Source organism: Puma concolor, chromosome B2 (genome assembly GCF_028749965.1).
Source record: "Puma concolor isolate L17-30 chromosome B2, mPumCon1.1.hap2, whole genome shotgun sequence".
NCBI classification, from domain to species: Eukaryota; Metazoa; Chordata; class Mammalia; order Carnivora; family Felidae; genus Puma; species Puma concolor.
Window position 1 is genome coordinate 24,844,811 of NC_141671.1, and position 16,941 is coordinate 24,861,751.

A 16,941-nucleotide genomic window follows, 5' to 3' on the forward strand; every position below is an offset into this window, starting at 1 on the left:
CACACCACTGCAAAACTGGTAATCAAGATTGGTAGAACTATCTAATATATCTGTTGTCTCTAATAAAAATGAAGGGAAGGCTCATGATAAATTGATAGCCCAATGTTCATTCCAGCAAAAACTGAAGCCTCTAAATTCAGAAAACCATGACCTCTGCCACATAACTTATAAAATATGCACAAAAGATTAACTTTTCAATTCAGGACCTAATGAATGGATTCGCTTGCTATATCCAGGTGGAAAAGTAAAGATTTCCAGGTCAAATAGTACTTGTCTAAATTGAAAAAAGGAAATTATGGGAAATTCCATTCTTACTTATCATCAGATGAAGATTCTTGTTCAACTTTCATTCCTTCAGAAAGACTTCCTTTAAATTTATCTTCTTTTACTTTGCTTCTGCTCCTACGTCTACGACCACCCCGTGATCGAGACCGCCTTCTCAAGCGTGACCTGCTCCTTCGACCTCTGTCCCTATTTGGTTGGGTTGGGGGAAAATAAATAAATAAATAAACACACACACACACACACACACACACACACACACACACACACACACACGCACGTGCACTTTAAAGGTCAATTAAAGGTGGGAAAGCTGTGGGTGTGTTGGGCAAGAGTATACAGGAACTTTCTGTACTTTTCAAAAGCTCAATTTTGCTGTGAACCTAAAACTGTTCTAAAAATAAAATCTTTTAAAAAGGGGTTAATTAAAAATTTAAGGTGAAATAACACACCAGAAAGATTGGGGTAATCAGCTTAATTGAAAACAACTAAAACACAGTTACTGTTCTTATTGGACTGCAAAAGGACACAAAAAGAACTTTGGGGGCGATGGAAATATTCTTGATTATGGTGATTATGTGACTATGTGTTTGTCAAAACTCACATAACTTTACACCAACAAGGGTGAATTTACTTTATGTAAATATGTTTCAATAAATGAGATTAAAAAAAATATCACCGTTAATAAGGCAAAGAAAATACAAACATGACAAAAATTCTAAGTCTAATTAATAGGGCCCTCAGACAGCTTTATAAGTGTCTGAAGGTCTTGCCTCATGTTAAACAAAAACCGGTTCAAGCATTAAAGGTAAAGTTTATGTTAGAAAGATGCTGTAGAATTCCAAACAGAAAAGGCTGCTAAGTCTACAGAGAATTGGCAAACTGCCTGTTAATGTCACATGTGACTACCAGGCTTATGTCATATTTCTTTAGAAATCTTACTAAAAATGACATGAAGGGAACAACTAAAGAATGTGAAGAGCTATTAGGACAATAGAGATGTCAACAAAATCTTGATGTGCACACTGGACAAAAAGAGTAGTAACAGATCAAATCTAAACATAAGTCTAACAGGAACAGACAAGATATATAAGAAACAAGTAAATCCATGCCACAAAACTCCAGAAAGCCTCAAGCATTGGAGACACCATATCCTGTAGGTAAAAGCTAAATAAAAACTGGTTGAAAGCCTTTAGGAATAGCTGGCTTCTGTGTATTCTGCCTCCTTCCTGACTCAGCAGAAAATGCCAACCATTCCCCTTCACATTCTGGCAAAATACTTAAATTTATAGAGGTGTTGGTTGTTATCAAAACTGACCCAAGGTAGCGGGGAGGCACAGTACTGAAAATGGAAGGATTAGGGGAAGTCTACATTATGAAGAATCAGAACTCTACTGGCAGCCATGTCTACATTCTCCAGCAGATGAGAGGATTCTGGAAAACTGCTAACCTAAAAGAACTATAGTCAAGGATATGCTAAAGATATCACAATGAAGCCACAAATTCTACATTCTCAGAATGGAAGAAAGCTTCCATTCAGCTTTCTCAGTGGCTAAGTTTTAAATGAGAATAGGATCCAGCTGTTTGAATAAAGTCCTCAAATGATAAAGGTAAATGAGCAGCAAAAGGATTCTGGGAAGAAAGAAAGTAAGAAAAGAAAATCATTAAGAACAAAACTCCACAAAGCAAACTCATTATAATCTTTGATGTAGGAGATGCTATTTCTATAAAACAAGTTAAAATGGCAGAAAAAAATTAAACAGCCAACAAATCTTGGAAATAAAAATACATATATATGAGCACAGGAAAAAATATAGAAAGGTAAGAAGGCAGAACAAGAAAATTTACACTAAAAGCAGAACAAAAGGACAAACCTAAAAGATGAGTGTGCATAGAGGGGGAATGAGTGGAACAATACAGAAGATCCAATGCAGGGATGAAGAAAACAATGGGCAAAAAAGCAAACAAAGAAAATTTCCCAGAATAGGTAGCCATAATCTTCCTGCTTTAAAGCCTATTTAGGGAGCACCTGGGTGCCTCAGTGGTGGGTTAAGTGTCAGACTTCAGCTCAAGTCATGATCTGTTTGGTCAGAGCCCCCAATCAGGTTCCATACAGCGTAGAACCTTTCTTTGCCCTTGCACGTTCTCTCAAAAAGTAAACTTAAGTAAGTAAATTTAAATAAAGGGCCTATTTAATGACCAGAAAACTACTGGAAACTAGAAGTTAGTGGAATAACAATTTCAAAATTCTTAAGGGAAAAAATGATTTCAACTTGGAATTCTATTCCTTAACAAATCAGCAGTGAAGACAAAAGCCTTTTCTTTTTTTAAAGAGACAAAGGTCCCCCAAAATGTCCTTTTCATGTACTTTTCGCAGGAAACTATTGTAAAGGCATTAACAAAGCAAGGAAATAAAATATGAAGATGCTGGATACAGGAAAGAGAATCACAAAATAAGAGAGACTGCCAAGACGACAGAAAAGGGAAAACAATTCCTACAATAACTGTTTAAGCAGGCCTATTCGTCAGTTTGGAGCTCAAAGGCTAGAAGCATTAGAAGGAAGGTCTTTTCTTGCCCCTTCTCCCGTCTGCTCAGCAATGAGCAATATGCACATGATCATAATGATTATAACTGGAAGCACGGGGAAATATCGTACAATTAGGTAGAAAAGTGTGTATGTGGGGGGGGGATTAAAAAACAGTAATTGTCCAGAATAAGAAATCAATAGATAATATGGTAATAACTTCTAAAAATTTTAACATACACAACCTTGGACAAAGCACTTCAAGGAATCTAGTATACAAAAATACTCAGATAATGTAAAGATCTATCCACTGGTTGCAATATAAGCCTTTGGTATGTTATCTTTTAAAAACATTAAAAATTGGCAAATGGAAGTCTACTTATGTTTGAGTTAAAATATTTAATGCATATATTTTAAAAATGATTTGTGCTTTATAAACCAACATTTTGATTAACCAACTCACTACATGTGCATCACATAAAATGGTTAATTAAACAAGTGTTTGCCGAGATTGTCTTTCACATCTACTAAGGTTATCATCTTGAAGTCACGTTCTAAGGGGACCAAATACAAATTAATAGAAAAACAGAGAAATGAAATTATATGACCAGAAACTCGGCTACTTTTTTATTACCTTATGATCTATCCTGTTCAAAAAAACAAAACAAAACAAAAAAGCACAGCTCATGTAGTATTTATCTTAAGTAGGGGAAAAAAATTTTTCCCTTTTAAAAGAATGAGTTTTTAATGAACACTGATTTATTTAAATTTGAAAAAAAGCTATATTAAAGAAAAATCAGTGTATGTGAAATATCACATGTTGGGAAAAAGGAAACTATATGGGATCACAGCTACAATTTTTCAGAGAAAAACGGTCTCTAAGAAAACCTACCAACTGAGCTAATATGAGGCTTCAGAAGCATACAGTTTAATGAATCAAAAGAACAACATATGTAACGCTATTTTACCTTCTCCGAGGAGACCTGCTTCTTCTCCTGGGTGACCTACTTCGTCTGAGTGGGGAACGAGACCGCCTTCTAATGGGAGATCTACTTGCTCTTCTTCGGGTTGGGGACCACCTATTGATGGGGCTGGCATCTTTTGATCTTTCACGTCTACTGAGGATATCATCTCGAGGTCGTGTTCTTAAGGGGACCAAATCCAAGTTATAGAAAAACACATCAAATTAATGAATTTGTTTTGCACATAAAGAACATCTTAAGAAAGGGTGCACTAAACATGAAGACAGTAAACAAATATTAACAGGTTTTTTAACAAAACTTAAATTCAGAAAATCACAATGACATTTTGGTGTTGTTGTGGTAGGCACACAGTAAAAATGGTATACTTCCTGTCATCTCACAATCTGAAGAATTATGATGGCTATTCACATTATTAAAGTCACTGATTCTAATTCCAGATACACAACTCAAATAAAACTTGCCTAAGTGAGTAATAGTATTCCACTTCCTTAGTTTGAAGACTGTTTCTAAATTTTGACATTTTCCCAATATAGAGTCTTCTTTTTAATATATTACATATAATAGCATCTTACAATCAATGTTAACCTTTAAACAGAGGGAATATAAGTAAGGATTTAGAGAAAAGGACAGCCTATCTAGTCATGGAAATACATATTGGTGTAACTTTCCCGGAAAGACATTTGGCAGTAACTTTCTAAAATGTAAATGTACATTACCTTAGACTTTGCAATTCCATTTCTATGAATCTATTCTACAAAGAACCTTCACATGTAAACAACGGACATAGTAGCATACGATCATGAAAAACTGACACCAACTAAAATTTTCATCTGAAAAAGGGGGATGATTAGAGGTGACCCTTGAACATGGGTTTGAACTGCACAGGTCCACTTACACGTAGATTTTTTACAGTACTGTAAATATATTTACTCATCCTTATGATTTTACCTCTAACTTAAAGAATACAATATACAATACATACAACAAATATGCCAATTGACTAAGTTTTATTGATAAGGCTTCCAGTTAGCAGTAGGCTACTAGTAATAAATTTTGGGAGAGTCAAGTGTTATATGCACATTTCTGACTATGTGGGGGACTGGCCCCCCCTAACCTCTGTGTTGTTCCAGGGTCAACTGCGTTATGATATATCTATACTGCGAAATATGGTGCTGTTATATAAACACTTAAAAGATCTTTATTGTCACAAAAATGTTTCATGAAAAAAATCACTGTTCACGTGAATAGGAAGACTCCATTTTTGTAAGAAAGAACATTCATAGAATTCGATGTGCATAAAAAAAAAAAAGGGCTAGAAGGACATTCTTGTGACTGGTACTGCAGAAGGGATGGAAAGGGAGAGAATTTACAGGCTTCTGCCTTATCTGAATTTCTCTGAGTTAGTATCTTTTCTGTAATTAAAACAAAATTTTGTTTCAAATATTCAACTCTAGTCCTTAATAAACTGCTCAGAATTTCCTTTTCAAATGGAAACAAAATTGAAAGAGACAAGAATCATTTGGAAACACTTTAGAAGACATAATCAGCAACACTAACAACCATCTCAATTTAGAAAGCTAAAGAAAGAAGGGGGCCATTTAATTATAATGTCATTTAGAAAAATCAAGAGTATTTCCTAATATACAGCATTTTGAAAACAGCATTCTTAAAATTTTTCAGAGAACCATTTACACTTCAAGGTCAGCTTGTATGTATACTCACACAGAGTAAATGGCTAGGAATTTATATCTTCACATTGTATAAGCCAACATTCTTTTAAGCTAAACTCTGCTGATAATTTCATCTGCTTATTAAATATAAAGATACTAAAAATGTTTCTGAAGTAGTTTAGACTAAACAACCCCCACCCCCTCTTCCAAAATCTTTCATGTGCCTAAATTACCTATTAGGTCTATGATCCTGGGTAAGTTAGATAATCTTGCAATCTTTTTTCTCATTTACAAATAGAGTATAAGAGTTACTCCACTTTATAAGGAGAGAGAATCATGAGTATTTGAGAAAAAATATGATGGGCCAAGAGTATTGTATTACGCAAAAATGAATTACTTTCATTATTATTAAGAAAATAAAATCATTTCTTACACTATTCTTAAAATTAAAAGGTACTATTATTTAAACATTGAGATTATAAGCATATGAATTAGTAACAAAAAAAATGTCCACTTTGATTTTTTTTAAATTTTTTTCAACGTTTATTTATTTTTGGGACAGAGAGAGACAGAGCATGAACGGGGGAGGGGCAGAGAGAGAGGGAGACACAGAATCGGAAACAGGCTCCAGGCTCTGAGCCATCAGCCCAGAGCCCGACACGGGGCTCGAACTCACGGACCGCGAGATCGTGACCTGGCTGAAGTCGGACGCTTAACCGATTGCGCCACCCAGGTGCCCCAAAAAATGTCCACTTTGAATTTAATTTTGGGGGCCAAAAAATTTGGTAGTTCCAATTTATATTGTCAGAACTCAAAATTATGCCAACTCAAGAGAATGGATACATCACAAGCCTTAAATTGATACCTCTTTTTTAAAGTTAAAATCTTAAGCCTATACTGTCCAATAAAGTCATAATCCTTGCTCTAGAAATTCCCATAAATGGGTACACATAGATTTATCAGCCAAATTATTTGGATTTAAAGGAGTGATTCTGCAAATTAGGTACTAAATTAAGAACTTGAAAAAAACCTGTCAACATTTCAATTCAATATTTTTAATATATAACTCAATTCAACAGTTCAGTATTTCAATTCAATATTTTTAATATATAATTCAACAGTTCGATATTTTTAAATCCCATAGTCAAGATATTTGCTGACAAAAGTACAAATGTTAATATAGTTAGTGGGCAGGATCTATGTTAAAAGTATATTAACACCACCACTTTTTTTTATTGTTCACAAATTCTAGTTTCTCCTTTTTAAAATCTGATGTATTGGCAGAAAGCATTAATATTTTGAAAACAAAAGTTACCTTGGAGAAGAAAGTCGTCTCCTTTCTGGTTCTCTTCGTTTTCTTTCCAAGGATCGGCTCTTGGCTCTTCTACCAGGAGACAGAGTTCGAGAAGGTGATTTGCTCTGCTTAGACCTCCTATCATTTACTAGTGGAGATCTACTTCTCCTTGATTTATCACGCTGTTTTGGAGACAAACTTCTTCTTTTAGGACTTCGACCAGGTCTTCTACTGGGTGACCTGTTTTCTTTCCCAGAAGAAGCATCTTTAGAGGGAGATTTAATTGGCTTCTTTTCTTTATCTGTTTCAGACCGTTTTGATTTTCTCTCTTTGGATCGTGATCTTCTGTCTTTGGATTTACCTCTTAAATCAACTGGGGATCTGGATTTTTTGCCTCGATCACGACTTCTACTTTCATTTATAATTGGGGATTTTTTCCTATCTTTTGACCTACTTTTATCTTCGGTTTTAACCTTGTCATCAGTAGGAGATCTGGCCTTTCCAATTTTCTCTTGAGATCTCCTTCTAAGGGTAGGGGATTTTGATTTCCTTGCTTGATCTTGAGACTTACTTCTTTTGGATGGACTTTTGGACTTTTTCCTCTCCTTTGATTTGCTCCTAGTTGTCTTTTCTTTAACTATTTCAACACCTCCCTTACTTTTCTTTTTATCAGACCTATGTCTAGTCCGTTCTTTGGATCTGCTTTTACTTCGCTTTTTTGTACTATTTTTATTGTCCATAAGTTCGAGTTTCCCCTTTGTACTTGAAGATCTGGTACTAGACCTATTTCCATTTCTTGCCTTTTCATGAATCTCCCCCTCTTCTTCAGAGCCAGACTCATAACCTTGCAATATGAGCCCCATCCCAGATTGGACCTTTCCTTCCATTAACTCATTATCAAGTTCAGCTTTAATCAAGGCTCTCTGTTTTTCCAAGTCTTCCAGCAAAGCTAAATCATCAAGTTTAGTTCTTTTTGCTGGAGACATACCTTCTTTGTCAGAGGCATCAATGACCTCTTTTCTTTTGTGTTTCTTATGTTTATGCTTATGTTTATGTTTTTTATCCTTATCTTCTTCTGAGGAATGTTTATGTTTCTTATGTTTACTTCTGTGTTTATGCTTCTTTTTTTTGTGACGACTGTGCTTATTTTGAGATTGGTCTTCTGATACTTCCCCATTTTCTTCATTTACACTCTTCTCGGAATTATCAGCATCTTCTATCCTATAAATGTATCAAACACATTTCAAAATCCTATCATTTATCAAGATTTGATCACAACAAAATAATGTTAAATACATCTCAATGTAATACATGAAGTTAGTCACTGAAATATTTTCACAACAGCTTCAGACATTTCAAAATACCTGGCAAAACTGACTTAAATAGTGGTTTAGCTTTATTTCTAATGGTTGCACTAAAATACATAGAAGAAATACACAATGACGGAAGATAAATAATTACACTGAATAGAAAAAGAAAATCCAAAACAGGTACAGTAAAACGTTAATATTGATTTAAACACTCAGTAACTTGTTTTTAAACCAGAATTTTTCACACAGATTTAACACCAAAGGCATCCCCCTCCCAATTTTTTTTTCCCATAAAACACTGACATACATTGGGAGACTAATCTCTTTCTCCACTTTAAATTGAGAACTATACTTTCAGTCTGTGGTACCCAATGAGCAACCATGTGGTATTAGACTGAAAGACATCGAAGGGTCTTCTGCAGGTGAACAACAGTCCAATATCAGCAATAGCCTATGGTTCAATATCAGTTCACTGGGCTATTTAATCTCTTTAAATTTCAAATGAAAGATTAGTTTCCCAAAATATGCTCATATTGATAGGTACCATGCAAAAAAACATTCAAATACATCAAGGGGGTAGCTTTTGTGTTTAAATGCCTGGGCTATGCTTAGTTTATGATGCTAAATTATTTTGCTAAATCCCTGCTATTGTTAATCCCAGGTTAAACACAGGCTACAATGGCATTAATTACCTTTCCCCTTTAAAATCACTCCATAGTAAAACATCACGCCCCAGAATATGAGACAAACATCAAAACACTAAGTCATCTGGATTCAGAACAAAACACTATTTTTGTAGGAAGATACGGATTATTTTGTCCAAATCCTTCAAATTATGTACTGCTGTACTTTCAGAAAAATTATCATGCCAAAAAATGAAGGAATTCAATTTTTTTAAAAATCACTACACAATGTAGACATTAGAAAAGGTAGCAGGAAAACAAAGATGTACAAGACCATATCTCCCACTCTCAAGGAAATAACAGTCCAATGGAAAAGAAAGTCACATGAAACACTGCAAGAAGGCAATGATAAAAACATAAATAAGGGCATTATGGGAACACCAAGGGATCACCTAAAACCACTTTGAAAATGGTCAAGGAGATCAAAGAAAAACCCAAGCTGTGTTAAGCAAGGACTTTGAAAGGAGAAGGAATGTTTACTGAGAAGGTACATGGATTATAAAATAAAAGTTGAGTAACATAGTCCTAAACAATAATAAATTAACAAGAAGGGAAAAGAGTATTTTCGATAGAAAAAAAGGTGACAAAAGGCACAGTTATAAATAGCAAACCAGAAGCAGATCAGTGTTGCCAGGGCATCAAAACTCATGAAGTAACTGGTCTAGTGGTTAAGATCTCCATGGACCAATTCCAGGAGATAAAGAGATACTGCACAAGATTCTGGGAATGAGTGGCTGAGATAGTTAGAGGCTAATTGGGGTCAGAGGCCCAGGAACTGCAAGATTAGGTTACTGGATAGGTGGTCTGTAAGGACACTGCTATTACAGAGGAGTTGGGAGGCAAGTCTGTTCCTCCAGCTAGGTATCAGTCTTCAGTAAACTTGAAAAGGCTAGAGGAGGGAGAGGACACACCGCAGTAGGCTTGGAAAGTTACTAGTTGACAACAATGAAGGGATGTGGAGAACATGAAGAACATATAACTACCGCATGGCAAGAACTTTAAATTTTTGTCAGATTGCCAATCTCCATTTTGGTACTGTGGAATGTGAGAAAGGAGAAAGTGCTGAAGAGAGCTGCAGAAAAAGCTGTACCTTCCAGTTGAGAGGTTTTAGTTTGGTCTGACTTCTCTCTAATGGGGTATGAGAAAAAAGAATAAATATAGCAGCGTTATCTGGATCATCAAATTTTCTCAAAGACTTGGAAAAAAAAGTGTAACATCTTTATGTTAAAAACAACATGGTTCTATTATGGGTAAGGGGAAATCACGAACTTAAGTAGAAGATACAAAGAATTTCAACTTTGTTTGTTATACAGACTATACCCTCATACAGGTAACCACATCCCTTCCCCTGAAATCTCCCATCGCACAACCTAGGAAGTGGGAGCATAGGTCTTTTTTCTGGAAACTTGACTTCTAGGGGCAAATATGAGGAAAACTGAATTAGGCTAATTCCTGATATGGAGACAGGTATGGAGAACCTGTTTAAAGGTTGTGAATGATTTTTAGGTATATAAAATCTCAGTGCCCGAAGTACAAAATTCTAGTCAACAAGCTAAAACTCAAAACTATCTAAAGATCCTCTAATGTGTCTTAGGAAGCCAGTCTCCAATGCCAGACTGAGTTCAAATCCTGGTCCGAATGCTTACTAGTTGTGCATTAGGCAAATTTTAAGTTCTCTCTAGTCTGCAGGCACCTCATCTACAAAACGGAGAAAATATTCCCTACCTCAAAGTAAGCTGAGGACTGCATGGATTAACAGATGTTATCAAGGCTCATAATAGTGCCTAGAACAAACCTAGGGCCCCCAAAGTAAGAGATTATTAGAGACTGGATAAATCTACTTACTCACTAGGACACTGTGGAGCTGTCAGAGCTGATGCTAAGAATGTTGAGTTTGTATGTAAAAGGCTACCACACAAAGCACTGAAGAAATACTGTCTCAGTCTCCACGACAGAGATTTTAAGTTTCAAGGAAGTTCAATGGTCTTGCCTTCAGTCACACATACATCAAGCTAGTGAGAAGGCTAGTATTACATTCCAAGAGAGTCAAGAGCTCTTCCAATTGACTGAAGATGGATTTTAAAATGTCAGATCCTATCCCTACTCTGTGTGAAACTTGATTATTGCTTCATATTTTATTCAGAGTAAAAACCAAAATTGTTTACAAAGCCCTACATTATCTGCCCAACCTTCCCAACACTTTGATCCTACTTTTGTCCCACACTCACCATGCTTCAGTCATTCAGCCACACCGCTCACCTTGAACAACAGGTACACCCCTACCTCAGGGCTCTGGTACTTGTACTTGCTGTTTCTCCACCTGGAATGCTTTCCCCAGATGCATACATTGCTGGTTCCTTTGCCTAACTCAGGCCTTTGCTCAAAGTACTTTCTCAGTCAAGTTTTCCTCACCAATTCATTTAAATCACAACCCTCACTATACCACACACATATTCCCTTCCTATTTTTTTCTCTAAAGTAACTGCAACCAAGTTTTTGTGTTTGCCTATCGTAACACAAGTCTCATGAGAGCAGATTTTTAATCTGTGTAGTTCACTGCACTAAGACCTAGTAAATTGTCTAACCTATAGTAAGCAGGTATTCAGTAAGTAATTTGTTGTGTCAATGAAATAATTTGTATAGAATAACACATAAAAACTGTATTCATGAGATTACAGTTGGGTTTATAGTTGCTATACTATACTCTTACCTCTTAACAGGAAACAATTTGGTTTTGCTCAGTCAGATCTCCAGTGCCTCACACAGTGCACACACCTATCTGGCGAATGCAGTAACTCAAAATAATTTAAAATTTAATCAGCTCCCTACCTAGGAAAAATATACCCTTTGAACACTTTTCTAATGCTTTCTTCTACAAGTTACAAGTCTCCAAGGAGTTTCAAATCAAAATTCTTAAGAGTTTACCCACAAAGGAAGTAATTTCCTTCAAAAGAAAACCTAGCTCCTAAAGCTTCTGAGAATCAGAAGCTACACTGTGATGCCCAATGTCACTTAAGAGTTACTCCCATGAGTGATCCTTGTTTCTAATGTATCTTAGTGACTGTTAACCTCAAGAAATAATGACTACCTTACTGATAAAAATGCTACAAGCACCTTAGGGCCTACTAAGTCAATTCAACCTTAATTCTAGAGTTCTCCTACATTAGGGTTAGCAGACATTTACGCCCTCCTCAGTTGGCTCTCTCAATGCAAATTCCATAGAATATACCAATTGAAGTCTGATTAGGTACATCAGGAAAACCTGAACTCAATGAAGCAAAGGCATATTGCATATAACAAGCTTGTGCTAAGGCAGCTAATTTAGGTTCATTATCAACTTTTTTCTAAAACTTTAGGGAAAGGTACCTTGATAAATCTCATAGTCTTTTTGCATAGTTTATATTTATAATACAGGCATATAACTCCCACAAATGTAAATTTACATTTTGCAACTTAACACTACACATTTAGCAGGTGTATGTTTAAACCAACACGATCTACAATTATTTGTCATACTCATTGAGAACTGAGAAACATCCTTCAAATTACATTATTTGGAAACAAAGCTGAATTTGAAGTGAAGACTATAGGGGTGTTTAACAGTATTTATTCATTTATTTTGTTAAATGCAATGTACAAGTTTCATCCTTCAAACAAGGGTCTCTAGGCATCTGACACAAAGAAAATAGCAATGAAACAACTTTAAAATAAAGTTTAAAATAAAGACTAATTACAAACCACCAGTGTTAATTTCTTCTTTCAAATTTTTTCATAAGAATGCTTCTAATGACATCTTATTTGGGAGGCATTCAATTAATGTTTTGGAAACAGAGAATGGAGAGCAAAGTGAACGCCATTACTTCTTTACAAAGAAAGTAATTTAAGCCTGCTTGTCTGATAAGTTAAACTACTTTAACACAGTATTCACATAGACATAAAAAATAAGAATGATTCAAAAGACCACGTAGTCTTAAAATGAACTCCTCCGCCCCTCCTTTTCCAAATCGGGTGTGAAAAATTAAGCTTCAAAGAATTAGAACTGTCACATAAAAAAAATGGACCTTTTGGGGACAATGGAAGTAAATAAAAATGATTTCAAACCCTAAAGGATATTTTAAAAAGGAACCACAATGTATAGTGGGTGACCTGATAGTACAACAGTTAGGAGCAGGTCTCTAGAATCAGACTTCCTGGGTTTAAATCTTGGGTCTATCACTTAGTGTGACCCTGGCTGGCTAAGTACCCTTAATTTCTCTGTGCTTTAGTTTCATCATCTGTAAAATATAGGAAACAACTGTATCCACTTCCAAAGGGTCATTATAACGATAAGATAGCCGTTCAGTGCTTTGAATAGTACCTAGTACTTGGTAAGTGCAAATAAGTGAATGCAGATAAAAACTTAAATGTTTAAAACCACCAAAGAGGCAGAGCTAAAGAGATGGACAAACGTAAAAGTCATTAAAAAGCCTTCAGGGAACTTAAAAGCTGTTTTTCATATTTATTTCTTCTCAAACGTTCCACTTTGAATAGAGTCCATACAACTGTAAACTACTCAGTGTCCTCTAAAGAACTGTGTAGATATTACATCCCAGCATTCACTATGAGCAGCACACACAGTGCTTGCTTTCATACTAAATTTATTTTCTTTGTCAAACATTTTAAAATAAGTGGGACACTTACAGAACAAATACTCCAGTTATACCAAGAGTTCTGTGCGAAGGGGATGTGGAATCAAGGTTTATTTCAGTGGCATTCATATTGCAGGGGCCTAAATAAATATTAAGACGAGTATTTGAATATGCATAGAAAATATGGCTCAAGCACTCGTCAAAATGAATCTGAATGGTCCCTCAAATCAAACAAATGGACATAATACTAAAGAACGTTAAAGAGATTGCTAGAAAAAACAGCTGTATAACATTTTTACTATGACATAAATACTGTAACTGTGCCACACTGTGAACTCAATGAGAAACAAAGAGGCAAAGTCTAGGTAAAACTTACAACCCAATTGCTCTAAGTCAAAATTGTAAAGATAATAAAGCTTTCAAAAGCCCTTAATGAAAAACTCAGTGTAATTCTGAGTAAAGCAAATGACTGAGGAGTCCAAAACTGGATGCACAGCAATGACGTGTTGGGCTGCCTGGTAGTAAAAATTTCTCCTTTCAGTCTCTAGTTGCTGGGAGACTAGATCTACCTCTCTCCTAAGATGGGTTAAAAAAAAAAAAAAAAAAAAAAAAAAGGCAAGCTAATGCTGATGCACAAAACGGTCGCTATATGAACACTCTTTTAAAATCCTTTTAGGTTCTTGTTTGAGTTTTCCAAACACGAAGAGGGGAACAAAATGCTGCTTTTAAGCAAAGATCAGACTTTGCAGCACATACAAGTTATATTTTCATTCGGCCGCATCGATTCTTACATTACCTTAATTACAGACATAAAGCACTTGGGTTTGGAAGGAGCTACTATTTCTTCCACTCATACTCCCAAGAAGCCCTATAAACTCAGGCCAAAAACGTCAGGCCTCAAAACCAAGGACTTGATCTTACTTTGCCTCAAGTTTGCAAGTTGGCAAATAAGCTGCCACTAGGCAGAGGGGTTAAAAATATATCAAGTGATGCTGGATTAAGAGCACCGGGGTGAGGAAACGAAGCACCCCGCTATTATATAGGTCTGGGATATTCAAAGAGGTGGTCCTAGCATCCCCTCCTCCCTACTTTCAGGTCCTAAAATTGACACCAGCAGCAGGACAACGGCAGGTTACTGCATGCAGAAGAAAAGTATTATCGCTTGCCTCCCTGCCGCCACTGCTCCTCGGGTGCCAACACCGATGCCGCTCAGTGCTGCAGCCAAGGAGCTCCGCTCGGTCCCTGCGGGAGGAATACGAAGGCGCGACCGCACGGTCGCGGCAGCCGCCTCGCGCACGGGACCTGTAGAGGCCGCTCGCGCGTACGCCTCCCAGGGCAACGACGCGCGGCAGGCCGCGGCCGCCTCCGACCCAACAGCCGTGGCCTCCGGGAAAGCGAAGCTCGAAGGCCGCCCGCCCGCCCCCCAAGCCTCCCGCCCAACAACGTATCGCGCGGGTAAAGGCAAAGTTTGGCTCTCGCCGTTAGGCCTGAACTTTCCCGCCAGCCCGTGCAGGTCTCCGCCGTTTCCCACTCGGCAGTCTCCTGGGCTCCGGCCTTCCGCACAGCTCACAGAGACTACTCACTCGGGCTGTTCCCGCAGCGACAGAGTCTCGGCGGCGGCCATCTTGAACTTCCTGACTCCTCGGCGGCGGTGGCGGCGGCTTCCCGGACGGTGGAAGCTAGTGGAAGTGGTGGAAGAGGGAGCAGAAGCGTCGCGCATGTGCTAACCGCGTAGGGAACCGTGGAGCTCTGAGTCCGCTCTAAGAATCCGGATATAAAAGTGCATCCGGGGACAGAGCGCACGAGCGCCATGACGCAAGTTCCGGGACGGGGGTTGGGCGTGTGGAAGTATAGGCGGCACCTGCCAAGGGTTTAGTGACCAGTGACTGGGGCTTGCCCGGTAGTTAGTATTAGCACCGAACGTTTGGCTCTGGAAACTTGCTAGAGAAGGGACCAGAGTGAGTGGGATATCGGTATTTTGTGTGCGGTTCCGAGAACTGGTTTCACGGTGGGGCCCACAAGTTGAGTTAATTCTCCAACTAGGGCAAACAATATGATTTGGCTGCGGGGCTGCGTTGGAGGCATAATACCTCGTTACTGGTTAGATAACCCAATCTCAAGTGGCATTGAAGGAGAGTTGGTGAAAGACATTTTGAGAATACTGGGAAGTTAGGGCTGTTTTAGAATGTAAATGTCTTTTAATATGGAATTATTAATTGTTAGATTTATTTGAAACGTTTGAATTTCTTTCAGCTTTTACTGTTCAAGAGTAACGATTCAGGAGCCTTTAGGTTTGCTGGTTCAGTAACATTTTTGGTCCAAATCACTTAATGCGATTTTGTTTTTCTGTAATGAATTCTACAGTAATGGGATTAAATGAAATGTTTTATGAGAAAATATGTACTGGCTCTTGGAGAGCTTTTAACACCATGTAGGTTTTTACGTTCTCTCAAAAATATCTTTATACTATGATACCTGAAATCAGGTGACCATCACTTTCATTCTTACTGAGTTTGGTTTAACCGTAGAAATTGGAGCTCATACTACCTGGCTTGTTATATATCTTGGTTTTCGGAGGGGAAGATTTACAAACATTCGTACAAAATGAGTCTTTCGTTGGTTGACTCCTTAACCTGTTTAAAATGTTCAGCGTTTTACCTTTGTGGAACACTAATCCTTGCGTAATTACTGATTTTTGTGGATTCCCTTTCCTCCCCAACTCCATTGTAGCATTTCTTTATGTGGTCCTTAATTACATCGTTTTCTTTGTGAAGGATTTTTCTTGTTCTTAACAATGAGATTCAGGTTTAATAACTTGGAAGACTTTTTTTCAGAGGAAAAAGGTTCCAGAAATATGTTAAGGATGGTTTCTATCTTAAACCATATATTTATCTACCTATGGGATTTCAGAGCTCTAATTGCTTCCTGCCTCTAGATTCAAATCCCTGTATACCTTTTCAAATAGTATGAATTCAGCCTTATATTTATGGCTTATTATATTCTCTGTCCCACTCCAAGTGAAGGCAAGGCCACGTGTCCTTGTAGCCAGATTGGCTCAAATGTATTAAAATAACAAAAAAAATTTTAGGGGCGCCTGGGTGGCGCAGTCGGTTAAGCGTCCGACTTCAGCCAGGTCACGATCTCGCGGTCCGTGAGTTCGAGCCCCGCGTCGGGCTCTGGGCGGATGGCTCAGAGCCTGGAGCCTGTTTCCGATTCTGTGTCTCCCTCTCTCTCTGCCCTTCCCCTGTTCATGCTCTGTCTCTCTCTGTCCCCCAAAAAATAAATAAACGTTGAAAAAAAAATTTTTTTAAAATAAAATTTTAAGTTAAAAGAGATGAACATAGTGTATGTATGTGTAAACCTATTAGATTTCTTCTTGGAAATAAGTGCAAACCTGTAAGATCTCATCTTGGATATAAAGTAGAATATACTTTAAGGCAAAAGAAGCCTAGCACACTGGCACTTGGAGGTAAGGGAACTTGCTTATGATGACTCAGTTCCTAAGTGCCAAGCCAGGGTATGAAATGAAATCTAACATGCAAGTCTGTGCTCTTTCCCTCTTACTC

At 37.4% G+C, this 16,941-nt stretch overlaps 1 protein-coding gene across 14 annotated transcripts in view; it reads right to left on the reverse strand.

Moving 5' to 3' along the window:
- PRP4K (pre-mRNA processing factor kinase PRP4K) overlaps nt 1–15,159 on the reverse strand; it is a 37,233-nt gene extending 22,074 nt beyond the window's left edge. For all 14 annotated transcript variants that reach the window (XR_015251108.1, XR_015251103.1, XR_015251109.1 and 11 more), the window contains exons 1-4: nt 14,959–15,159; nt 6,776–7,975; nt 3,776–3,952; nt 316–471 (exon numbers count right to left, since the gene is read on the reverse strand). Coding sequence is in view for 1 of the 14 variants with exons in the window: in XM_025917181.2 (XP_025772966.1) it covers nt 316–471; nt 3,776–3,952; nt 6,776–7,975; nt 14,959–15,095 (1,670 nt within the window). In the remaining 13 variants the exon portion in view is untranslated. The remainder of the gene's footprint in view (nt 1–315; nt 472–3,775; nt 3,953–6,775; nt 7,976–14,958) is intronic.
- Nucleotides 15,160–16,941: the final 1,782 nt, after the last annotated feature.